The 27,349-nt window shown below is 42.7% G+C and overlaps 2 protein-coding genes across 2 annotated transcripts; both read left to right on the top strand.

Moving 5' to 3' along the window:
* Positions 1-2,230: 2,230 nt before the first annotated feature.
* On the top strand, positions 2,231-27,333 carry fech (ferrochelatase; the record flags this gene model as incomplete). The annotated part of the gene is made up of 11 exons (XM_080742746.1): positions 2,231-2,407; positions 4,784-4,877; positions 6,863-6,982; positions 7,610-7,758; positions 10,839-10,973; positions 11,573-11,679; positions 12,677-12,775; positions 16,054-16,161; positions 17,907-18,071; positions 19,503-19,562; positions 27,199-27,333. The coding sequence occupies exons 1-11, from the start codon at positions 2,341-2,343 to the stop codon at positions 27,331-27,333; spliced, it is 1,239 nt and encodes a 412-aa protein (XP_080598872.1). The 5' UTR covers positions 2,231-2,340.
* Positions 24,497-26,140, top strand: LOC308299404 (GPI mannosyltransferase 3-like; the record flags this gene model as incomplete). The annotated part of the gene is made up of 1 exon (XM_080743179.1): positions 24,497-26,140. The coding sequence occupies one exon, from the start codon at positions 24,497-24,499 to the stop codon at positions 26,138-26,140; it is 1,644 nt and encodes a 547-aa protein (XP_080599305.1).
* Positions 27,334-27,349: the final 16 nt, after the last annotated feature.

Genomic DNA, 27,349 nt, shown 5'->3' on the forward strand with positions numbered 1-27,349 from the left:
AGTTATTTTGCTTTAATCCATGTGTGTCACTGCTGTGACGCCCTCCTGTTGAAACTATTCACAGGTGAAATGCAAATGAAGACTGTTGACTCCTTTATGTATTTAGGAGATGTGGTTGTCCACACTACACATCCTCACCAAGAATAACACCAGTGGTTGGCAGTGATTGACAGTTTGCAAAAAGGACATGGGTACAGCTATACAATAATGCTAAAAGGATAACACAAGCCCTGAGGTCTTGTTTCCATTGTGGTCTGCGTTGAGATGTAGATCTGTTATTTTCAAATTACCAAAGTGTATAGGACTGAAGTGGTTTTGTAATCAAAATCTACAAAGCAACTAGTAATTTAAGGTTTTCAAGTAATTAAAGTGCAGTAAAAGTACTGCCTTTGAGATGGAGTGGAGTAGAACATTGGAGGCAGCCTACTCCAGTAAAGTAAAAGTTACCATAAAAATGTACAGTATTAAGTAAAAGTACTTAATTACTTTCCACAACTCTTAATCTGTTCCACACAAGCCATTAAACTACAAGCACCTGCAAATTTACCTTGCAAAAGTGATGACACAGATCTCAAATAACCCCTTATATATCAATACAATTTACATTTAGATCATAATTACATTCATCATTAGTAAATGAAGAGACATGACCAACAGGTAATGCACTGGCACCTTAGGTATTTTGATCACTCCTCCCTGCTGGTCACAAAGGATATCCTAGTGGTTCCTCATGATCTTGGTATTTCCTTTTTTTATACATGTGATGTGTGTACTGTAGTCTGTAGATGTGCATACATAACATACATACCATTGCACAGATATTCATTTTTGGTTAAGTAACTTCCTTGTTCCTTATAGTCTGGTTCCTTGTACTATTGTACAGCAATTCAGTGCAAGGAAGAGAACACAGCTTAACTAGCTTGACAACTCTTGAGCAACTATACAATACTACTACGCTACACTGACAGGCTGAGTTCACTCTGCCCTGTTTTATGTTCATACAGACAATGTAGGAGGGACAAGGAGGGGGAGACAGTGTGGTACAGGCCTACAGTAAGGAGATCATTCTGAGCCAGGAAATCTGAGATCTCATACAGTACAGTACTATTTTGATCTAGGCAAATCAAAATGTAATACAGTATATAGGCTAGACCAGTGGTTTTTTTTGGACTCAGGTCACCCCTTTAAATAACCTTTTCATCCACAGGCACCCCTTGTTTTTATCGTAAATATGCAAATATTTCTCCCTAAGATACAGTATGTCACAGTGAAATATCTGTTTCCATCAGAACTGACTGAAAATAACTTTATACGTTTATTAACCACTTGAACCCCAACATGCCTATTCTGGGGGTCACAACGTGACGTGTTGTGAGCTTGTATATCTGCTATTTTTGGTGAAGGGAGTTGAGGTAGATGGAAATTTACTGAAGTGATATTGATGAATTCAAAAACTTATGAAATTATTTTGAGGCACCCCCTCTTTGTTATATTGTCCATATAGTGTGTGTGTGTGTGTGTGTGTGTGTGTGTGTGTGTGTGTGTGTGTGTGTGTGTGTGTGTGTGTGTGTGTGTGTGTGTGTGTGTGTGTGTGAGAGTGTGTGAGTGTGTGTGTGTGTGTGTGTGTGTGTGTGTGTGTGTGTGTGTGTTCATCTGTATGGCATGTCTATTCATGTTTCAGATGTCTATGTATCCATATTGATGTAATTTTATCCGACAAGAATGCCACTTCTCTTTAAATTCTGTGGTAAGTGAAAACAAACAAACGAACAATGTAGGCCTATGCCACATTTTGTCATTCAAGTTACTTGATACTACAATCAACTGAATATTATATAGGCCTACTGTATATGATCTGGTAAAATAGCTTATTGGTTTATATTAACTTTATGGGCTATTTTTCATCTTCATTTTCTGTTTCTCAATCAACCAGCTGAAACGAAATGCACATTATACATTCATGAACACTAATAAACTACAGACTGACTGTGTCTTCCAGATAATCTATCTGTGGACACAGAAACAAGATAAAGAGAGAGCTAGAGAGACACACAGAGAGAGGGGGGGGGGATGGGTTTATTTATTATATTTTTTTGTATTATATACTCGTGTGAGTGCAGTGCAGGGGGCGTGTCCATGCGTGACGTATACGGAATCGCTTAGACTGACGTCAAATACCATTCCTACAACCTTACAACCCCAACAGAAGAGCTACAGCCAGCCAGCCAGCCAGTGCCACACACATTCATTCAGTTGTGTGTGCGTGTTGGTTGAAGGAATTTATATTAGTGACATTCCCCGTAGCCATCCCATCTTTCATGTTGTGTCTTTGACCCCTAAATGTATCTGGAGAGAGGGATCTGCAGCAGTATGTCGGTCCTGGGCAGCGCCACCCGCCTTGTTTTGTGTAAGTCTACTATCTTACTGACATGTTAAATACTCTAATCGTAAATGACTGGCGAAAAGCGTCGCAAATAGCCGATCTACAAGCTCACGGAGGCGACGCGTTTCGAGCATAGAGTTATAATAAGAAGGTTTCGAGCTTGTAGATCGGCTATTTTCGGCAATATATAACTGACTATAACCGTTTAACTGTAAACATGCACGTGCCAGGGCCAGCTGACGTTTAGGCAGCTAGTACACATACATTCAATGCGTGTTAGAGGACGCGTACAAAACGTTACATAAAAAGCTATAACTGATCTTGTCACTATCTCCTTGTCTTGTCACCTCCCACGTTTGTTCACCCTTTTGTTTAAAAGGTTTAAAATAGAGCGGAGACACATTTTGGGGGGTTGTTCAGTTCTTTTTGCGCCGGTTACACAATTTCACACATTTCTCTACTTGTGTAATTATCACACCGGGGACACCTAGAGGCGGCGTGGTGGTATTGCAGACATCTCACGTTGATCAAAACCCTGGGCAAAACCCTGGGGTTTTCTGTTATAATTGCATAAACAGCCTATTTAAACACTTTAAATTACACGTTTGCTTTACTCTTCTCTCTTTTACTTAATTCCAATTACATTTTTAATTCAAATGAGCTCTGTACTGGCAAGAGAAAACACGTTTACATTGCCAAAGCAAGAGTCAAAATATGATAAACGCAGTTGAAAAAGGGGAACATAATATATACAGTTAGAGCCAAGTACAGCATTGTGCAAACAGAGTTATGTCACATTTTGTCCTTACATACATGTTATCTATACAAACGTAAATGTGTGTTGTTTAGAGGGGCTTTGACTTTGTGGCAAATTCAAGCAGTCTAAAATTGATGTTTTTACACATTTGTTTCTGTAAAGACAGGGGGGCAACCACAGCAACAAGACTGTACAGAAACACAATCATAGCCCCAACAACTACTGTTGAGATGCTTTTAGAAAGGTGTGGTCGCTCCAGTGGGGAGTTGCCAGCTCCCAGGAGTAGGCCTACTAAATGTTTAGGGACATGCTTCTGGTAATAATCTCTCAAGAACAGACTCTCTGATGAGAGAGTTATCAGAGACTCTCCCTTTCCTTCTCAAAGGAAAAGGACCTTTTTTTGACGATGGCTATCCAGATTGTGCTTCTGGAAAAGGGCAGTGTCCCAGTGTCCTCAGAAAAGCTATGTCCGTAGGGTGGGTGATACTCCCCAGCGTATATGGACACAGAAATATCCTGATATTTCTTTCTACCAAATACTTCAATATCGATATTGTGGGATGACTTTGTAACTACCTCCCACAAGATATTTATACAATGATATGTTTGATAAATAATCATCAGTAATTACCATTTAATTACTCAGTAGAAAAGGGCAAATCATTTCTAACAGCTAGAACAGTAAGGTAACACAGTATTTATATATTTCCCAGCTCTGTTGAACTCGAAGCGAATGTGTCCAGTCACTGTCATTGAAAAATTATTAACTGTCCAACCTTTTTCGTATGAACAATGAACTACGACATTTTAAAATGAAAACTTTACTCTTGCACACCTACTCCGTAATTGCTGTCCTCCCGACTGGCTGTGACTGACAGGGCTTCATAAAGAAAACCCAGTTCAAGTACTGTGTTTTCTTTTCTTCCAGAAGCGTTAAAAATGGATAAAAAAAAGAAAAAGAAAAAAAAAGATCATTGGATGCTGTGCATGCCTGTATTTGCCATGTCTCTTAATGTGTTATCCTTGTCCTCTACAGTTGGTAGGACTAGGAGCAGTCTATGTAGACGACAGTCTCTTAAAGTGTGTGTGCGTGTGTCCCCTCTACAGTCGGTAGGACTAGGAGCAGTCTATGTAGACGACAGTCTCTTAAAGTGTGTGTGTGTGTGTGTGTGTGTGTCCTCTACAGTCGGTAGGACTAGGAGCAGTCTATGTAGACGACAGTAGGGTTGTCACAATTATTACATAATCGTCTAATCGTGATTTTTCTTTTTTTTTTAATAATCGCGATTATTTTTCATAATCGTCATAATCGTTTCCATGTTGAAAAATGTTCATATATTTAAAAAAGAGACACAAATAGTGGAAATAGCAGATCTACAAGCTTGTAGATCGGCTATTTCCACTATCAATGTTTAGTTATTTTTTAAGTATAAAGTTGTGAAATATTTCAGTTATTTCTTGGTATATTTAGGTTATGCGTCATATCTACCATGTGCAACTTAAAAGCCTAAAAGCCAAACAGAAATGTAATTGTCAACGACAAAAACACGATTAAATCGTTAATCGCAATTATTTGAGCGATAATCGTGACAGCCATAGACGACAGTCTCTTAATGTGTTATCCTTGTGTGTGTCCTCTACAGTCGGTAGGACTAGGAGCAGTCTATGTAGACGACAGTCCACAGCAGCAGCTGCTGCCTTAGCCCAACCTGCTGCTCCAGATGCACAGGAGAACAGGTATGTACTGTATTGTTCACATCCATGCCATGCACGCACATGTACTGTACACACACACACACACACACACACACACACACACACACACACACACACACACACACACACACACACACACACATATATTTACGCATGGACACAAACACATGCTCAGAAGAGGAACTCCCAAAGACCATAGGTAGTATTAGCCCTGGTCCATAGCGTTAATGGAGTTCTCAATAACGCTATTTTACTCTACCTCCGCCCAGGCTTGGCAAAACCGGAAAGCTCTGTCGTCTGGGCCGAAAATAACAAAAACTGTTTTGCCCCTCACCAAACCAAAGGTATCAGTGGGGAGTTGCAGGCCACACTTGGTTCAGGGCAGGCTCTCTCGTTCTGTATAACTTGCCCTGAAATCCACTGAGAAAGACTCAACATTTGAATCCACTGTGTTAGATTGATAAGAGACTCCCCTTCCCAACATTCCAGCTGTACTGAATCATAAGCCTCTGTTCTATTATGTTGGAAGTCTCCCTCTCATCTTTCCTACTTCCTACTATCTGTCTCCCCTACACTCTCTCTCAGCATGTAGTCTATCTCTACCTCTCAGCTTTCCTGCTGTCTATCTGCGTTTATCTATTCTGCATCTAGCATGAGGCAAGACCCATATTCAGAGTGAACATTTTTTATTCAAATCTTTGCTTCTGGGGGGTCCCTGGAACAAAATATGTTAAAAAGGGAGGTCGGCGGCCAAATACATATCATTTTGGGGGTCGTTGACATGACAAAGTTTGAGAACAGCTGATATAGGCCGATTCGATTCTACAAATGTCTTCTAAACAGTTTTCTGAAAAAACCTGTTGCTATATCAGTGGTTCTCAAAGTTTGTCATGTTAAAGGAGTAGTTCACCCCCAAAAAGACTTTTTTTCCCATTGATTACTCAGGCCATGGAGAGTAGAGTTCAATAATATTTTTTGGTTTTTGTCACATTCCTAAGACAAATTTTTTATTCTAGTAAATTTGCCCCCATTGATTCAGGATGGGGACCCGTTTCGAAACGGGTCCCCATCCGGAACGAATGGGGGTAAATTTACTGTTATCACATTTTTGTCTTAGGAATGTGACAAAAAACTAAAAATATTATTGAACTCTAGTCTCCATGGCGTGACTAATCAATAGAAAAAAAGTCATTTTGGGGGTGAACTACTCTTTTTAAGGACCCCCAACATGTTATGTATTTGGCCACAGACCCCCATATCAAAATATTTAGTTCCAGGGACCCCCAGAAGCAAAGATTTGCGTTATAAATGTTCACTCTGAATTTGGGTCTTGCCTCATGCTAATCTCTATCTCTACACAGTCTCCCTCTCAGCTTCCCTGCTGTCTGTCTTTTCTACACTGTCTCTGTCTGGTGTCCTCATGAGACGGGTAGATTCATCTAAGCATCTGCCTTTCTCAGCCACTATCAGAAGAGTTCTTTCATTTGAGTTATCTGTTGTTTCAAATTAAACTGAAATGAAAAGCCCAGGGAATGTGCTACAATGAGATGACAAATTCTTTCGTTAGTTTCCATATACTGTAGTTTCATTGTTTGACAGCACAATCATCCGTGTATTTTGGATTCTTGTCAATTTGTGTTTTCAGATATTTAACCACTTGAACCGTCAATACTTAATACATTTGACTTTTCACTCTGTATCACTCTGTCTGCTCTTTTCCCCCTCTAGGCCTCTAGACTAATCCTCTTTGCCAAAAATAGACGATCTACAAGCTCACAACGCCTTGCAGCGCGAGGCGTTGTGAGCTTGTAGATAGGCTATTTTTGGCAAGTGGTTAATATAAAAAAGGAGGAAAAAAAGTTTCTATCACACAAATATTTGGAGGACCCCCCCGTAGTAACTCTGAGGACCCCCTAGAGGTCCCGGACCTCCTGTTGAAGACCTCTGTTGTAATGTATTGCCACCTTAACTGTTGTGTAATCAATGAATGTTGTGCGTCTGTGTAGGAGACCTAAGACAGGCATTCTGATGCTGAACATGGGAGGACCAGAGAAGCTGGAAGATGTTCATGACTTCCTGCTTCGACTCTTCTCGGATACAGACCTGATGAAACTTCCTGTGCAGAAGTATGTACACACACACACACACACACACACACACACACACACACACACACACACACACACACACACACACGCACTCACTCTCACTCTCTCTCTGTTCCAGGGACCTCCAGAAGCATAAAAATATTCCCTTGAAAAATAATATATATTCAAAGATTTGCACAAATTGTCAAGATTTTTCAAAAACAGCAGCTCTACATGACTTGTATATCTGTTAAGTATAAAATAAAGCATTGTTTTTTACTCAAATCTAAAATTACACAGATGCATTTCCGTTTTCTTTTTTTTATGGCTTCTTAATTGGGAAAATCTCGCTCTTTCGATGGGTCATTCTTTCGACTATGAGCGTGGGCAGGTTAGCTACTCACCCGCGTCACAGTAACCTCTATGCCTAAACCTAACCCAAACCCTGACCTCAGTAACTCAGTTACTGAGGTCAGGGTTTGGGTTAGGTTTAGGCATAGAGGTTAATATTCACCCACGTCGGCAGGTTAGCTTTTCACCAGGTTAACATTCACCCGTGTCGATAGAATGAAAAAATGAATGAAAGAACGAACCGTCAACATATGTCGCCATATACAGTATATCGACACGCTCCCTCTTAATTTGTCACTTACCTGTTGTTCACAGTAAGCTGGGGCCATTCATAGCCAAACGGCGGACCCCTAAGATCCAGGAGCAGTACAGCAGAATCGGAGGAGGATCGCCTATTAAACACTGGACCTCCTTGCAGGGGGAAGGCATGATCAAACTGCTGGACGACATGTGTCCCGAAACAGGTAAGACACTGCAGCAGACCGACTGTCTCTAGAGCAAGCAGTGATGACATATATAATGTTGTAAATTAAACAGGTAAGACACTCCAGTAGACAGCCTATCTCTCTACAGCAAGCAATGATGACATGCCCAGTGTTTCCCAACCTTTTTTCTGCCAGTGCACACTTTTCATAGCCTAAAGATCCCAGGGCACACCTAGATATACGGTGTGTGCGTTTTTTATATAGTTTGTTGATTATTTTTGATGCAGTTATGGTCTTCTTTTCATCAGCGAGCACCGCTGAGGCTTATGGGTAATGTAGTGTTTTTGCTAATCTGGCGATAAAATTGTAATATTGATTATTATTTATTGGTAGAAACGCCAGGAGTGCCACAATTGATGTTAAGACGTTTCCAGACGTCTTTTTGGCTATTTATAAATGTTTTAGCAGCCAATGTATTAAAAGTCCTTAAATTGTGACTTCACTGCATCGAGGGAACCCCCATAAACATTTGAAATTTCAAAGGGCATTTCAAAGGGAACACCAAAGCATCTCAAATGGCACACCAGCCCGCAACTAATATTGTTTCTGTCTGGCAGAAACCTTATTTCCACATTTTTGTGTTCTTCTTAAACGAATGCCCTACTTGATCATACTACAGCGTCACACAAATCCGAGGGGCGGCAGTGGCTCAGGGGTAGAGAGAACGGATGGGAACCGCAAGGTTCCCCATTCGATCCCGGGCTCCCCCAGAGTTGGTGTCCTTGAGCAAGACACTGAACCCCTAGTTGCTGCCAATGTGCAGATTGGTTCACTTAGAGCGGTGAGGCTTTATGGGACGGGACTGTGTACTCCATGTATACTCTTTAGCAGAGCTTCTAAATAAAAATAAGAGACAATTCTTTCAGGTGACTTTGGCCCACCTAGCAAGTTAGCCCACTGCTAATGAATAATAGTCTGTGTGTGGAACACAGTATGCATATTGTTTCAGAAACGTTGTGGAGTTTGAAACCCGCCACAGATGCTGTTTAAAGTAGACTGCATTAGTGCTTTCCTAGACCTCTGACCACTCTGTTTCCCAGACAACCACTTAACTCTACCTGCCTTCCCCCTCTCAGTGGATTTCATTATCGTCTTCAGCTGTGAGTGTTTGTGATATACTGTAACAGTGTATAACCTCTGTTTCAGTCTATCTCTTTAGTTCTGGCCATGGTGATTAGTGATTCATTGTTGTACATACAATACATTTCACTGGTATTGGTTTCAGTGGAGTTCTGTTTTGCACTGCAGTGGTTCTCAATGTCCATTCCGGGGACCACCAGGGGTCTTGGCGGGTCCGTAATCCTGAGTGTGCACAACTCCAGTCCACACTCCAAAACTCCTGAGAGAATTTACAGTGTAGATTGAGGTTCCAGAGGTGAAATATTATATCAAAATGGAGGTCCTTGAAATTCGAGGGGGTTGAGAAATGAGAATCAAAATGTTCTAAGGCTGGATTTAGACTGCAGTCGAATGTAGCCTGAATAAGATCTGGGCCACATCCAGATTGGAATCTGATTGGTTTAAAAAATGGTCACATGTTCACATGGAACAAATTAGATTCCAATCTGGATGTGACACAGATCTGATTCAGGCTAGATTTGACTGCAGTCTTCAGAGTCGTATGGTCATGGTCAATTCAAAGCAGAGTTTCAGTGTGGTATGGGTTTAAATGCTGGACCAGGTCATGTCTGGAGATGTAATGTAACCAGAACATTTTCCAGTGAATAGTTTGACTGGTTCTATTGGAGCCAATGGTTAATGTTGTTGTTCACACAATTCTTGAAATCATTTGATATACAGTATACATTACAAAATGCTTGGCTAGGCTAACTAACACATTGCTAATGCAACTGAGGTACTGGATGGTATGCTTTGACCAGAGTCCCCAATTGTTTTGTTAGGCCCCCTCCTTTTGCCCAATAATAAACCAATAATCCCTGTGGTAACTTTTCGGACACCTCCCGCTTAAAACCCAAAAAGCCAGAAAGATCGTGAGGCCGCGCTTTCACGGTCTGTACTCATACTGAAAGTCACCAAATCTCTTGGTGGAAAATATCATAATCTGCAATCTGTTGTAGATGTGCTATTTTCACCCACAGGAATAAGCGTGCTGTGGTACTGTACTGTACTGTACTGTACTGTACTGTACTGTACTGTACTGTGGTTAATTGTGCCAATAGCATTAATGCTTTCATTGTTTACTGTTGCTAGTTTCTGTGGTTAGTTAAATAGCTACAGGATATGTGTAGAGTTGTAGGTTCATTTTGCTGCTGAATGATGATTAAACTGCATTAAAAGCACACCAGAAAGTATTTATCCAGACCAAGTATTCATTGTGTGTCACTGTGTGTCCATCATACTCGACTTCGAGTGATCACCGATGATGATGGTGTGTGTGTGTGCAGCTGATAGTGACATGCTGAGGAGTGTCTTGCAACACACCCTCGATACGTGTCACTGATAAGACCCGAATGGTGTCCAGAAAGCTCTTATCGTCCAGGAGCAAACTTAACAAACACCTTTGTCTTTGGCTCTTGCGCGTCTCTGCAACAGCCTAGACATCTATGAGAGGGTCTGAGTGTCTGTGTGTCTGGATCTCTGGAACTAATCTCACACACCGCAGGCCAGATCAGCTGCAACGTTAACGATCAGAATGCATTATTACTTTAACCATTATGTTGTGCTTTAACTATAACAAATAGCACATATACAGGCTCACAGCGCTGTGAGCTTGTAGATCTGCTATTTTTGAAAAATCGTGAAAATGTGTGCAAGTTATGTCAAGGACCCCCAAAATTACATGTATTTGGCCGCGGAACCCGATCTCAAAATATGTCGTTGCAGGGACCCCCCAAAGATTTGAGTTACAAAAGGTTTCTATGAAAAAAACAAAACTAAGATTTGCAAAAATGTTTTTTCTTTTTTTTTTTTAAATAGCTAAAGTATAAAATAATTCCAGGTCTAAATCAGTAGACCACAGAAGTATCTCCAATGTACTTTTTTTCCACATGTCTTATACTTTTGTCTCTCTGTCCGTCTGTCTCTCTCTGTGCCCTCAGCCCCTCATAAGTTCTACATAGGCTTCCGGTACGTTAGCCCGCTGACAGAAGATGCCATCGAGACCATGGAGAAGGACGGGATCGAGCGAGCAGTAGCGTTCACACAGTACCCCCAGTACAGCTGCTCCACTACAGGTCCTGTATCTCTAACACAGTACCCCCAGTACAGCTTTTCCACAGGTCATATCTCTAACACAGTACCCCCAGTACAGCTGCTCCACCACAGGTCATGTCTCTCTGGAACTCTGTCATAGAACATATATGCATGCAGTGCTATAGACTGGCCAATGCACCATACACAGTATTACCTCAAGTCTTTGTACAAGTGTTTAGAGCAGTGTTTCCCAAACAAAAGTATTTAATGAATAACATAATTGCTACATAATAAATATAATATATACACACACACACACACACACACACACACACACACACACACACACACACACACACACACACACACACACACACACACACACACACTTGGTGCCATGTATTGAGCTTGTAGATCTGCTATTTTCACTAGTTTGGTCCTGGGCAAATGTTCCCTTTTGGGTCTTGTACTAAACACTTTGGTTAGTACCCATTTAAAAGTATACAAATATAACACACACACACACACACACACACACACACACACACACACACACACACACACACACACACACACACACACACACACACACACACGAGCCTGTGATTAATGGTTGTGTGTCTTTGTTGTTTTTAAACAGGCAGCAGCTTGAATGCCATCTATCGCTACTACAGAAACAGAGGCGACCGGCCAAAGATGCGCTGGAGTGTCATCGACCGCTGGCCCACACACCCCCTACTGGTGGAGGTGAGACTTGCACGGACGCGCGCACACACACACACTGGCTGTAAAGCACAACATCTAACTAACCTGATCAAAGCAGTAACGATTGAGAGAGCGAGCAGTGGTTTTCAAGCCTTTTCATATCAAGGTCCATTATTTATTCAGCATTTGAATCACAGACCACCATTTGATGAGATTTTGCCTCTCAGACCCAAGGCTTAGAATATTTGTTATCGTTGGATAAGATTTTTTACACTCTCAAGAGTTAAAGATCTGTAAGGGTCCATTAGGTTAACAACACTCCATCAGTTAGCTGGTTGAGAACCACTGAGATAGACGACAACTAGGGATGGTAGTCATGGTAACTGCCTAGCCTTGAGCCTGTTATTTATAGCCCAGAACAACCATGTTTACTCTAAATCAGACTTTTTAAAGGAGTAGCCGTTTTATTACCTTAATTTGATGTTGTAAATTGTAGATATATGTGTGGTTCACTGCAGTCTTCAGAAAGAACCCATTTAATGTATTTAATTGTATTTTTAAATCAGCCACATAGTGACGCTATAAAGCTCCCTCTTCATGTTTTGTCCTATAACTCTTGAACTGTAGGTCATATAATCTAAATTCTCCATGATATCTTGGATATCATGGAGATATACAGCGACATGCATCTCCAAAAAAGCGTAATGCCACACTGCTCACGGTCGGAGCTGTGGTGGACTCTTGTCTATGGACCATAACTTAATCACAGATCATGGCTGTTGTATACCTTTTTTCTCTGTGTGAAAGAAAAGACTTGCGGCTGTGAACGGGAGCCCCCACGTGCACAATGTGCATACGCCGCATGCACAGAGCCATTGAATATCGGGTAAATAAATTGGGGGGAAAAGCCTTGGCAGTTAATCTACATTAGTTATGGTAAAACTATGGCAGTCAAAATTACAGTTGAGGAACAGGCTTTGAGTGTAGTGTATGTAGTGTTTTCTAGAACCTGTGTGTACATTGACCTTTGTATATTTAGTGTTTTGCAGAACATGTCCGTAATGAGCTGCTGAAGTTCCCAGAGGACAAGAGAGACGAGGTGGTCATCCTGTTCTCCGCACATTCATTACCCATGGCTGTAAGTACCATCTACTATACATTCATTACCCATGGCTGTAAGTAACATCTACTATACATTCATTACCCATGGCTGTAAGTAACATCTACTATACATTCATTACCCATGGCTGTAAGTACCATCTACTATACATTCATTACCCATGGCTGTAAGTAACATCTACTATACATTCATTACCCATGGCTGTAAGTAACATCTCCTATACATTCATTACCCATGGCTGTAAGTAACATCTACTATACATTCATTACCCATGGCTGTAAGTAACATCTACTATACATTCATTACCCATGGCTGTAAGTAACATCTACTATACATTCATTACCCATGGCTGTAAGTAACATCTACTATACATTCATTACCCATGGCTGTAAGTACCATCTACTATACATTCATTACCCATGGCTGTAAGTAACATCTACTATACATTCATTACCCATGGCTGTAAGTAACATCTACTATACATTCATTACCCATGGCTGTAAGTAACATCTACTATACATTCATTACCCATGGCTGTAAGTAACATCTACTATACATTCATTACCCATGGCTGTAAGTAACATCTACTATGCATTCATTACCCATGGCTGTAAGTACCATCTACTATACATTCATTACCCATGGCTGTAAGTACCATCTACTATACATTCATTACCCATGGCTGTAAGTACCATCTACTATACATTCATTACCCATGGCTGTAAGTACCATCTACTATACATTCATTACCCATGGCTGTAAGTACCATCTACTATACATTCATTACCCATGGCTGTAAGTAAGAGCACTACTAGAATTAGAGCCTGGGTGCCAGCCTGTTCACTCCGTTCCGCCATTTGTTCCGCGAAAGCCTCCTATCTCCAAGGGGAGGTGGGACATAGAAGCGGGATTCACACATCCGTGGCTTCTGATTGGTCTTTGGTGATGTCTGTCAAACACACCGGTGTGCTGAGTGTGTTTATGATGACGTTGCTAAGATAACCCTACTCTGATTCGTTGGAACACTATCCAAACCGCAACGACGACGCCTACGTCACAACTTGCTTCCTGAAATACGAGTCAACTGAATCATTTCCAGACTGTGTTGCGGAGAGACAAAACAAATCGCGGAACGGAGCGAACAAGCTGGCACCCAGGCTACTAGAAATAAATGTTACCGCTGATGAATACAGATTTACAACACAACCTAGTGGAAAAAACTAAAAACGTAGGATTTAAAAGGCGTTTTTCCTTTTGGCCTCAGTTCAAAATTGGTTAAATGCTTATGCTCTTAACTCATTTAGTGCCACCCTAGTCACCACTAGAGGGCGCCCAGTGGCCATAGAAAATCCCATAGAGATATGCTGGTATATGCAGAAGCCCTGCAGCCATGACTTGCCTGAACACTTTCCTTTGTGCATGTACAGGAAGAGGATGAAGTTAGCTTGAAGTTAGCTATTGGCTACCAAGCATTTTAGAAGCCTTATTTTCGTCAACTTAGCCATGATTAAACCTTGCACACCTCATGCATGGGAAAAAAACAGAGAAGAATGAGCTCTAAAAAATCCAATGCAATCCTGGATTGCATTGGAGTGGATTTGTGCAGTTTGTTCACAGCTTTCAAACAAAAAAATCCGATTGGAAATCCGTTCAGGCATTCTTGAGATAATCGCCATTATGTTTTACATGTTATGTAAACAAACATGGCTGCCCTGTATGTTAGATGGGGTTGTATGGGGGTGGAACATGCAAAATCGCGATTGAAATCATGTTCACTAGATTTGATGGGGTCCAAAAAAAAACTTTAAAAAAACTTTTTTATTTTATTTTTTATTTTTTATTTTTTTTTTTAATATCCCGAACTAGTTCGGGATAGGCACTCTGGGATGCGATAATATATCCCGAACTAATTCGGGATAGGCACTCAATGAGTTAATTAACTCTCCTACTGCCAGATTATTTATTTATTTATTGGGTCTGGTGCCATCAAAAAGCGGCTTACCTTTGCGACGTTATAGTAGATAGATAGACATTTTTTTTTTCTTTTTTTTTTTTTTTTTTTTGATTGTGCAATAGTGCACTTTGGTCTGCCAGGCAGCAGAGGGCGGCGTCATGCGAGAATGAATGTGAATTTGCCTGTTATGTGTTGCCGTACATTCAGACCAGTCACTGGCCACAGAGCCTCACAGCCAGAGGAAATCAACAAGGAAGTGAATTGGTCTCCGTTGATGTTAACGCATAATGGATTTTTTACACCATCACCGCGGAAAATGTGTTTACAGTACACGGCGGCGCGACCCCTCATCAGCTTCAACAAGGTAAACGAACAAACGAACGAACGCGAACGAGAGCCGTATTGGCGCGGAGGTCTCTTGAGAATTGGGGCGAACAGGAACGTCCAAAGCAGTATAAGAGTTAAATGCACCTTTATGCCTGCCTTACGTAAAGCACTTTGAATTACCTTTGTGAATGTTCTTTGCACATAAAGGTGCTTTGCCTTACCACAACAGCCACAGTAGTAGATGTTTGAGGAGCATTTCATTACTTATTATAATTTGTCTTTACATTTTAACATTGTGCTACTACCACTGTGTGTGCTGTACACAAACACAAGCAGAGCCACCAGACAGACAATTCACTGGACTAAACCAAATTATAAAACAGCAGAAAGAAAGCTACCTGACACATTGGAGAGAAGCAACCCAAAAGCAGAGCAAACTAGAATGCTATTTGTCCCTAAACAGAATACACCATGGCAGAATACCTGAGCAAGGTGGCCGACCCAAAACAAAGAAAAATCTTGACTCAGTGAGCACGGTCTTGCAATCGAGAAAGGACGTCACAGGCATACCTGGCTCCCTAGAGAAAACAGACTTTGCACCCACTGCACACAAAATGAAGTGGAAACTGAGCTACACTTTCTAACCACCTGTCCGTTGTACCAAGACATCAGAGACGCATAATTCCCACAGATCATAACCATCCAAGGAGAGTTTGAAAATATGACCAATGATGAAAAACTCCCATACCTGCAGGGTGAAGTAAAACAATGTGCAAACACAGCAGCAAGATTCGTGAGCTGCTATATCAAAAGGATATCAAATGGAACCCAACCACCCCAAAAACCATTGTATTATATCCCTGCTCTGCCTGCACATAACCGTGATGCATTAAAAATGTTTTCACCTGTACATATTTTGTTCTGATTGTATTGTATTGTGTACACTTCTGCTTTGGCAATGTAAACGTTTGTATTGTCATACCAATAAAGCCGTTTGAATTGAATTGAATTGTAGGTGGTGAACAGAGGAGACCCCTACCCCCAGGAGGTGGGAGCCACGGTCCAGAGAGTGATGGAGAGACTGGGACACTGCAACCCCTACCGGCTGGTCTGGCAGTCTAAGGTAAGGTCTCTCTCTCTCTCTCACTCACTCACTCACTCACTCACTCACTCACTCACTCACTCACACACACACACACACACACACACACACACACACACACACACACACACACACACACACACACACACACACACACACACACACACACACACACACACACACACACACACACACACACACACACACACACACACACACACACACACGGATCAAGTCATAGACCCTCACACTCCACCATCTAGTGGTTGTTGATGGACATGGCACCTCCTGAAAATCTACCACTGAAAACAGGGATAAGAATTTACAATACAATTTACACATTTGGACATTTAGAATACAGAGGTGACAGCTAGGGATGTGTACCTTTCACCTTTTAATTGATACGATACTTGATACCTGGGAATCGATACGATAGCTTTTTCGATAGTGTTTTCAATACTTTTCATTTATCATTATTATTACTATTTACCATTTTACATAGATGGAGGTGAAGTATGCATTATTAGGTGGTGGGCAGGATACAGATTTGCCAATGGGGCAGCATGCGTCATTTTGCAAAGTAGAACATTGTCTTTTAAAATCCTCTTGGCAGCCTCTTCCTCACTACTTGTGCTTAAGTTAAGCCAGCATAGAAGCAATTATTAACAATTATTAACTCCCAACATGTTTGCGAAATATCACCTCGCCCATCGTAATGAACAGAACACACATATTTTCTTTTTTGACAAACGGATGCACAAGACGAACAGTCAGAACAGACAAGCGTATTTTGAACAAACCGATGTCACAAGACATTTTGTCTTATTCAGTCGTGCAGATTTGTCAAAATTGTCTGGGCATATTTGGCTCGCAACTTGAAAAGTCAAATGTAAAGATATTTTTAAATATATTTTCGAGAAGCTTCCTTTCTCTGATTTCGGGAAATGTGGTTCCAGACTCCAGACATTACACAAGTCAGCTTCCAACAGAGAAAGTCGAAGTTGGAAAAAAAAAAAAAAAAACTTTGTATTTTTTTTCTATCATTATTTTTGCTCCATGTGTGTGTCTGTACAGCATTCAAACAGTAGGATTGCTTATTGTCAAGGACGGAATGATCCAGTATTACAGTGCTACATTACATTTGGTATACTATGGTTCTATTGTGAAAATAGTAGTCGACTTTAACTCAACTTTTGACTGAGTCGAGTCGACTTGCAAAAATCACAAGTCGTTAATGCCCTACTGTGTATACAGTCAGAGATTGTGGAATAGTTGTCTGGCTAGGCCAGACTATTCCAGACAGGACCTTTCTTTGTTGGGGCACTGTTTTACTTTACATCACCACAAGGGGGCAGTGCTCTCCTTCTGATGGTGTAGTCCAGGATGTTTGTTGCAAAACCAAGACCAGGTATGCATATCTGTGTCACCATTATTTCATGCTTTAACTATTAAAAAATAGCAGATCGAGCTTGCAGAACTGCTATTCTTGAAAAGTCTTGAAAATGTGTGCAAATCTTTGAATGTATATATATATTTTTTAATCTGACATTTAACGCAAATCCTTCTTTCTCTTGGTCCCTGTAAATATATATTTTCAGATGGGAGTCTGTGGTCAAATACATATAATTCTAGGGTGTCCTTGACATGAAAAAGTTTGTGACAGAGAAACATAGGTTTTTCAGAAAACTGTTAGGATCTAGAAGACTATTTCAGGTCTAAAGTGCTTAAATCTCCTCTCCTCTCCTACGCTCTCTCCCGTCCTCCAGGTGGGCCCCATGGCGTGGCTGGGCCCGCAGACAGACGAGGTCATCAAGGGTCTGTGCGAGCGCGGCAAGAAGAACCTGCTGCTGGTGCCCATCGCCTTCACGTCCGACCACATCGAGACACTGCACGAACTGGACATAGAGTACAGCCAGGTTCTGGGAGAGGAGGTGAGACATAGCTGGACATAGAATACAGCCAGGTGCTGTGTGCGTGTGTGTGTGCGTACATGCGTGCACCAGGGACGTGCAGAGAATGTTAGAGAGGCAGGGGCTGACATTTCTAAAGGGGCCTTTTGGTAATGTGAAAATAGCCGACCTCCAAGCTCAAAACACGTTGCAGTTTTGAGCTTGGAGTTGGGCTATTTTAGGTGCTTGATACCACACTGAACTAAGCATAATCAAGTCAATAGTGGAGATGGGGCTGTCACAATTACTACATAATCGTCTAATCGTGATTTTTTGAAATAATCGTGATTAGTGACAATTAATCGTCATGTAAAATGTCACATCGTGACAGCCCTAACTGGAGATGTGGCGTAACAGCATGGATTTCTACACAGAGAGGGCAATTCTTTCAACATAAGATGCTGCATTCAAGTTCAGGAGAGTTTGGACAAGGTAATTCTCTTGAATGCTGCCCTGAAATTTCTAGGGCATTTGCATTTCTCCCCCCCCCCCCCCCCCCCCCTTTGATGTCTATGTGTGCACGTGCCTGGTGTGTGCGCAAACGCGTGCCAGCTGCGTCAGCACCAGTCCAGTGCCCTGTGTGTGTGTGTGCGCGCGTGTGCGTGTGCGTGCGTGCGTGTCAGACAGTCTGAAGGCACCGGTGGGGTGACCACAGATCAATTCTACTGGTGCCTAGCCAGTACACACACACACATACATGCACACACATAGTGTCTACTCCACTTCCCTGCTATCCACTGGTGTGCCGGTATTCGTGGTTGTATGTAGAACCTGTATGTACAGTAGAACTATCCATTATAGCTGTCAAACAGTCCAGTCAAACTGGATTAGTGCACCGGCGTGTTACACACCATGCAGGAGTAGGGCTGTCGCAATTATTACATAATCGTCTAATCGCGATTATTTGACATAATCGCGATTATTTGACATAATCGCGATTATTTTTCATAATCGTTATAATCGTTTCCATGTTGAAAAATGTTCTGATATATTTTTTTTAAAAGTAAAAAATAGTGGAAATAGCAGATCTGCATGAGCATGAGCTTGTAGATTGGCTATTTCCAGTATCAATGTTCTTTTTTAAGTATAAGGTTGTCAAATATGTCAGTAATTTCTTTGTATATTTAGGTTATGTGTCATATCTGCCATATGCAACTTCAAAGCCTAAAAGCCAAACAGAAATTGTAATTGTCAACGACAAATACACAATTAAATCGTTAATCGCAATTATTTTAGTGACAATTAATCGTCATGTAAAATGTCATAATCGTGACAGCCCTATGCAGGAGCCTCATGCTGTACCAATCCACCGCTGGGACGGCATGGAGTCTTTAATAATTTAATGTTGGAAACCTGTGTGGTGTTCACAATGTACCCATCATCTCTGTTTCTCTCTTTCTGTCTGTTTTTCAGTGTGGGGTGGAAAATATCCGGAGAGCAGAGTCACTGAACGGGAACCCTCTCTTCATGAGGGTATGATGTAACATGCACGCACGCACACACACACACACACACACACACACACACACACACACACACACACACACACACACACACACACACACACACGTGCGCACACAAAGCCCACCTCCATGTATGCATGCGGAGACTAAAGCTGCGTTTCAAGTCCTTAAATCAAATCGTATTTCCTATTTCCTTGTATTTTAGTCCCTCCCATTGAGGAAATAGAGAAGGGTAGAGGTCCCATTTCTGATGACAACATCACAGGTGATAGCCGGGGCCAACTCCCTTGCAGGGGCGTTCTATTGTCAGTGGGCGGGGCTAACATACAAGGAAATGGGAATGAAGTGTAGGAAGTAGGATCTAATTTAAGGACTTGAGACACAGCTTAAGAGAGTGGATGAGAAAGTGGAGAAGAAAGGGGAAGTGACATGAAGAATGTAAGGTGGTTCCCCCGACCAACCAGTAGGAGGCACTGTTGCAGCATCATGGACTTGAACATGGCCAGTCCAGTTGTTTAGAGTGCCTCACCAAGCCGGAGGCAAAGGAGCTTTATTGGCATGAGAAAACATACGTTTACATTTCCAAAGTGTCAAAAGTGTCCAAATATAATAAAAACAGTCGAACATGGGGAGCGTATATACAGTTGGAGGGGGTACAGCATTGTATAAACCGAGCTATGTCACATTGCATCGTTAAATACATGTTGTATAGGTTATAAAGCTTTTCGAAACAAATGGTAGCATACCTTTGCTGTGACTTTGGGACCTGGAACAACTTTAACCATTATGTTATGCTTTAACTATTAAATAATAGCAGATTTGAAAAATCTTAGATTTTTTGTCAACGCCTCCATATTCCCAGGCCAAGCCATGATTTCTTCAGCTCGTTGCAGTCGGGGCAGAAACCTTGTATCTCCACATTTCAACTTTTTGATGTTGTGTTGTAAATGTTCTAAAGCAGGGGTCTTCAACAGGGTGTCCGGGACCCCTAGGGGGTCCTCAGAGTTACTACAGGGGGTCCTTCAAATCTTTGTGTGATAGAAACTTTTTTTCTCCTTTTTTATATTAACCACTTGAACCCTAACATCCATATTCTGAGAACTTTAGACAAAAATAGCAGATCTACATGAGCTGGTAGATCGGCTATTTTCGGCAAAGAGGTTTGGTGTAGAGGGGAAAAAGAGCACACTAAGTGCAGAATGAAAGGTCAAGTTTATTAAGTATTGACGGTTCAAGTGGTTAAATATCTGAAAACACAAATTGACACGAATCCAAAATACACTGAGGATTGTGCTGTCAAACGATGAAACTCTATGGAATCTGCTTCATCTCACTCTCAGCTAAGGGGTCCTTGGCCTGAAAACGTTGAAGACCCCTGTTCTAAAGTGTGGTGAGCGTATGGTTGTGAGCTTGTACAGTAGACAGGCTCTTTTCACCATTTTAACTCATTGTACATGTCATATGGTTCCCATCCCTTGTTGCTCAGAGGGTTAGGTAAACCCCTGGGGGAGGAGCCTGTCAATAATCGCTACCTCTACCTTCTCTGCCTCCACTCCTCCATTTCCTCCATCCGTCCATCCCTCTCTCCCTACCCTCCATCCATCCCTCCATCCTCGTCTGTCTCATTCCTCTCCATTCATCCCTCCATCTTTCCTTCTCTACCTGCACTCCTCCATTTCTCCCTCCATCCTATCCATCCATCCACCCATCCATCCATCCATCCATCCATCCCTCCTTCTCTGCCTCCTCTTTATCCTTCCCTACCTGCACTCCTCCATTTCTCCATACATCCATCCATCCATCCATCCATCCACCCATCCATCCTTCCATCCATCCATCCATCCATCCCTCCTTCTCTGCCTCCTCTTTATCCTTCCCTACCTGCACTCCTCCATTTCTCCATCCATCCATCCATCCTTCCATCCATCCATCCATCCATCCATCCATCCATCCATCCCTCCTTCTCTACCTCATCTCCATCCCCCCCCTCTCTCTCTCTCTCTCTCCCCATCCATCCATCCATTCAGCCATCTTTTTCTCCATTTTCAACCCTGAAACCTCTCTCACACACACCAGTCTGCTTCTTCACTGTGTGTGTGTGTGTGTGTGTGTGTGTGTGTGTGTGTGTGTGTGTGTGTGTGTGTGTGTGTGTGTGTGTGTGTGTGTGTGTGTGTGTGTGTGTGTGTGTGTGTGTGTGTGTGTGTGTGTGTGTGTGTGTGTGTGTGTGTGTAGTTTATTAAAGGAAGGTTCCAGATCAATGGAAGTCTTTGAGCTGACTACAGTAGAACTGAACTGCCTGGCCCACTGACTGGTCAAACCCACTGTGCTTGTGTGTGTGTCGAGAAGTAAGGGTTCTTTCTCTGTGTGTGTGTGTGTGTGTGTGTGTGTGTGTGTGTGAGAGCGAGCGAGCGAGCGTGTGAATCAATACGGTGGGGATGATTAGTTGCTAGTTACTGAGGGAGTGTTTCCTGGTGAGCTTTGAGCTGCTGTTGTCTCTGGGAACGTCATCAATCTGCAGCTGTCAGCAACACTCTGACAACATTACTGATTACTACTACACATTACTACAGTATTACCACCGTTCATCCATTACTGTTAGCCTCTTACTGATCACACACAATACTGTTACTATATTACTGATTACTATTACTACTGTTACACTTAGGGCTGTCACAATATGACATTTTACGTGACGATTAATTGTTACTCAAATAATTGCGTTTAACAATTTAATTGTCTTTTTATCGTTGACAATAACATTTCTCTTTGGCTTGTAGGCGTTGAAGTTGCACATGGGAGATATGACACAAATATGCAAAGAAATGACAACAACTTTATAGTTAAAAAAGAACAGTGATAGTGGAAATAGAAGATCTACAAGCTCACAACGCGTTGCATCACAACACTTTGTGAGCTTGTAGATCGGCTATTTCCACTATTTTTGGAAGTTTTTGAAAATAATGACAAAATAATTGCAATTATGTAAAATAATTGTGATTAGACGATTATGTAATAATTGTGACATGCCTAATTACATACTGCTATAGGTTCCTGGGGGTTTTGTGCAAGCTTGAAGCGTTGCGTTGGGTTGTGAGCTTGTAGATTTGCTCAAGTATACCTCAAGCTTATATAATGTGTTTTCCTGTACCATTCTGATCAGTGTGATTAGGCCTGTCACAATTATTGTGACCTCGCCTGAAAGGCGAGAACACAATGTTATCTTCATTATTTATATATTGTGAGTTCCGTCGCAGACAGTACAAATGCAGGGCCCTTAGCCAATGAGCTGCAATTTAGTTGCGGAAAAGAATCTGGGGCAGTGATGTCATTACGTGCGCATCCCGCATCAAAAACTCATTCAAGTTGCCCAGGGACTCATTCATGTCATGGTCCTGGGGTCCCGGGGATGCGCCTCCATTGGAGTCCATGTTAAAATAATTTACCGGGTCGCTGTAAAAGAAAAACATTTTAAAATTCCACAGACACCACCATTGTTCATGGGTGAAAGCATCCTACTTTACCCTACGTTAACACAAATAAAATCCACGTAGAAAGTCTTAAACAGGCGATAGAAACGTCAATGTTTTGATTCCACCGACATCCGACGCCATTTTGCGCGCCCGAATTCATTAGGGGCACATGTTTTAGTAGTTTTAGTAGTTCTAAGTTCAAACATTAGCCAAATTGTAAAATAAATATAAGAAATAGGCAAACATTTTTAAAATAGCCGATCTACAAGCTTACAGCGCTCAAAAACATTGTATTGAGGACTCATAACACTTTTTTGGGACCCATTTGAATGACCACCTGTGGGTCCCGGGACCCATTACATTGAAAACCTAGTAACATCACTGCACTGGGCTGGTGTTAGCTGGAGTATTGGTTGAGCTTCACATGACGGTTAGCACGCTACAGAATATAGTCACGAGCGAGCCCACACTGTTTCTTAGGAACAGTATTTCTCATATAATATATACTTCGCCCAGAATATTCTCCAGAGGCATGGGCACATTATGGGCCATCTTCCCTACCTTCAATAGACTTACATGATGAGAAATTTCACTTTTTACAAAAGATTTTGATGTCATGCTTCACGTGACATCACAATATCACCAGAGGCATGAACCGTGATGTCACAAAATTGCCACACTTCACACTACATCACAATATCCAGATGATGCCCTAGTGTGGTTGCCCCTGGGCAACCACACTATTAGAATCTCTTTTATTCCCATGAAAGGGGGCAAGGACTGAGAGACAGATACTGACACGCTCGGATGCATGTCTGGGGTCTCACAGCACACGGTTGGTTCTACAGACAGGGATCTTTTTAGGGGCAGTATAGCTGAATGGTTAGGGAGCCAGAGCCCCTGGTTATCCCAGGTTTGATTCCAGGCCAGGGTAGCAATGTCGATGTGTGTCCCTGATCAAGACTCTTATCCCCTAATTGCTCACGCGTTCCTTGTGGGCAGCGACTCAGCTGGGTTGGACTGAAAATACTGAATTTCCCTTCCCTTACGGGAGGAAATAGGTATCCATTATCTCCATATATGGGCATAAAAGGGATTGTAAGTATGATGATGTCAGACATCATAGGACTTTCACATAACATAACAAAGAAAATGAACATTGTTGTCATTGGTGGTTGTTGTGAAACAGTTTGGAAGATATTCATAATAATCCTAAATGTAACAACGGTAACAGACCGGTGATGAAAAGAGAACCGTTGTTTTAGCAATCAAATTAAAAAAATTGTGATTTGATTTAATATCTCATTAATTGAAAGTTAAAAGATGCTATAAAATGTTGCAGCCATCATCGGATCAGATCATAGGTTACATCTACTGTATAACACAGCTTCTTATCTGATCTGCACACACACGGAGAAGCATCTGATCTACACACACACACACACACACACACACACACACACACACACACACGATGGAGAAGCCTCGTGCTCGTTTCAACGTTGGCCACAAAGTTGAGCCCGTCAAGCTGAGAAAATCAAAATCCCAACCGTACATCAACGAAGACACTCGGTCCCCTCCAAACACTGACGAAGACACCCAGTCCCCTCTAAACGCTGGCGTGTTTGGGGTCAACGTGGCGGTGTTGTGCGTGCTCTTCCGTCTGCTCAACTGTTTCCTGGTTCAGACCAGCTTCGTCCCCGATGAGTACTGGCAGTCCCTGGAGGTGTCCCATCACATGGTCTTCAACTATGGTCACCTGACGTGGGAGTGGAGCGCAGGCATACGAGGATTCACCTTCCCGCTCTTCTTCGCGTTCATATACAAGATATTACACCTGGCGGGTTGCGACACAGGTTATCTCTTTGTGTGGCTTCCACGAATCGCTCTCGCTCTCCTCGCCGCGGCGGCAGACGCCAAGCTCTACGCGCTCGTCGGCGCGTTGGAACGCCCCGACGTCGCCAAGTGGACGCTGTTCTGCCAGATGTGCTCGTGGTTCACGTGGTACTGTTGCACCAGGACGCTGACCAACACCGTGGAGACCGCCCTGACCACGCTGGCGCTGTGCTACTACCCTCTGCCTGGAAACAAGACACACAGCAGTGCAAAATACCTGTCCCTGGTCGCCCTGGCCGTGGTCGTCCGACCCACGGCCCTGATCGTCTGGCTCCCTCTGCTGGTTGCCCACTTCTGGCAGGAAGAGGACAAACTGAGGCTCATAAGTCATCGCTGCGTTCCCATCGGGGCTTTGACCCTCGCGATTTCAACCATAATCGACCGTGCGTTTTATGGGAAGTGGACTTCGGTGCAGTTCAACTTCATCAACTTGAACATCCTCCAGGGGGTGTCGGAGTTCTACGGCACTCACCCCTGGCACTGGTACCTGACGCAGGGCCTCCCCGCGGTGCTGGGCCCCCACCTGCCGTTCTTCCTCCATGGATGCTCTCTGGCCGCCGCTAAGAGATACCGCGTTCTGTTGGTGGCGACGGGCTGGACGGTGGCGGTCTACAGTTTGCTCGCGCACAAGGAGTTCCGTTTCGTCTACCCGGTGTTGCCCTTCTGCATGGTGCACTGCGGGATATCTCTGGCTGGTCTCAAAGCGCGGAGGCGTCGCGCGGCCGCGTACGGCCTGCTGCTGTCCAGCCTCCTTCCGGCGCTGTACTTGGGTCTGATCCACCAGAGAGGAGCCCTGGACGTGATGGCTCACCTCCGCACGGCGCTGTGTGAGCCCGCCTCCCCCAACACCACCTCCACCACCACACCTCCGCCCCACGTGCTGTTCCTCATGCCCTGCCACTCCACGCCCTTCTACAGCCACATGCACTGTCCCGTGAGCATGCGCTTCCTGGAGTGTCCTCCAGAGCTGCCGGGGGCAGCAGAGGGCTACAGAAACGAAACGGCGGACTTCTATAAGGAGCCTCTGAGGTGGCTGAGGAAAGCCTTCCCCCGCGAATCCTCGCTGCCGACACACCTGGTCATGTTTGATGTCCTGGAGGTGGAGGTCTCTGTGTTCCTGAACGGAAACGGATACCGGAGAACAGCGGAGATATTCCACAGCCACGTTCCTGACGTCGAAGGAAGAGCTGGAGGAGAGATATTTATCTATGAAAGACACTGACCAAAATACTCCTTTATGCAATGTCTGATTAACATTTTACTCCGTAACTAGAAATACTGTTTCTACGAAACGGTGTGGGTTCGCATGGAACACCATGTACGGGCACAAAGATCTACCCTTTGGCTGCTCCTCATTGGCTAAGGGCCCTGCCTTTGTACTGTCGTTCGGTTTTTTGAGGAGAATAACCTTGGTCTATAAACCAAGGTTATAACATACTGGTCTCGAGCCCACGTGTTATTTATATCAGGTCGCACTTTTTCACTTTTTGGTGGCGATGTCACCAAGAACACTGCACCTCATTGGCTAAGGTTCGAATCTGGAAAGGGGAATCAACGGTAATTTAATGATTTGATCACAGCGTGTCTACATTTGCTTTTTTTGCTTAAAAGGTACATTTTATATAACATATGAATAATGTAAAATATGAATAGATATAAATGCAAGCAAGCTGTGACCCTTGTATGTAATGTTATGTCTGTCATTCAATGTTATGAGTTTAAAAAAAGGACCTCAATCGAAAAACAAATTGGGGTCCTTTGTACTGTCGGTCATTCTTTTGAGGAGAATAAACTTGACCTTTAAAGTTTTGGTATAACATACTGGTCTCGCCTTTCACCGAGCCCACAATAAATGTGCAATTAACAGAGCACCGAGTGCCGCGCTGCGAGCTTGTAGATCTGCTATTTTTGAGTAATCATGAAAATGTGTGCAAATCTTTGAATATATATATATATACAGTATATTTTTAAAGTGAACATTTGTAACTCAAATATTTGCTATCCCTGCTACAACATATTTTGAGATGGATATTTTTAGAAGGATTTAGAAGACACTTATAGAATCGGGTCAAAATATTCAAAGACTTGCACAAAATGTTCAAGATAAAAAAAATATCAGATCTACAAGCTCGCAGTGTGGCACTCAAGCTTGTATAGCTGCTATCTTTTAATAGTTAAAGCACAAAATAATGGTTAAAGTGGTTCAAATCTAAAGTGACACGTATTTGCGTTCAGGCCTAAATGCTTTAACCCATCATTTGTTTTTGTCGCCCCCTGCAGGCGTTGGCAGACCTCGTCCAGTCCCACCTGGCCGCCAACAAGCCGTGCTCCCGCCAGCTGACCCTGCGCTGCCCGCTCTGCACCAACCCCACCTGTGGAGCCGCCAAGGCCTTCTTCGCCAACCAGAAACTCTAACGCAGCACTTCCTCTC

This window comes from Nannobrachium achirus (genome assembly GCF_963921795.1).
Source record: "Nannobrachium achirus genome assembly, chromosome: 15".
Classification (NCBI taxonomy): domain Eukaryota; kingdom Metazoa; phylum Chordata; class Actinopteri; order Myctophiformes; family Myctophidae; genus Nannobrachium; species Nannobrachium achirus.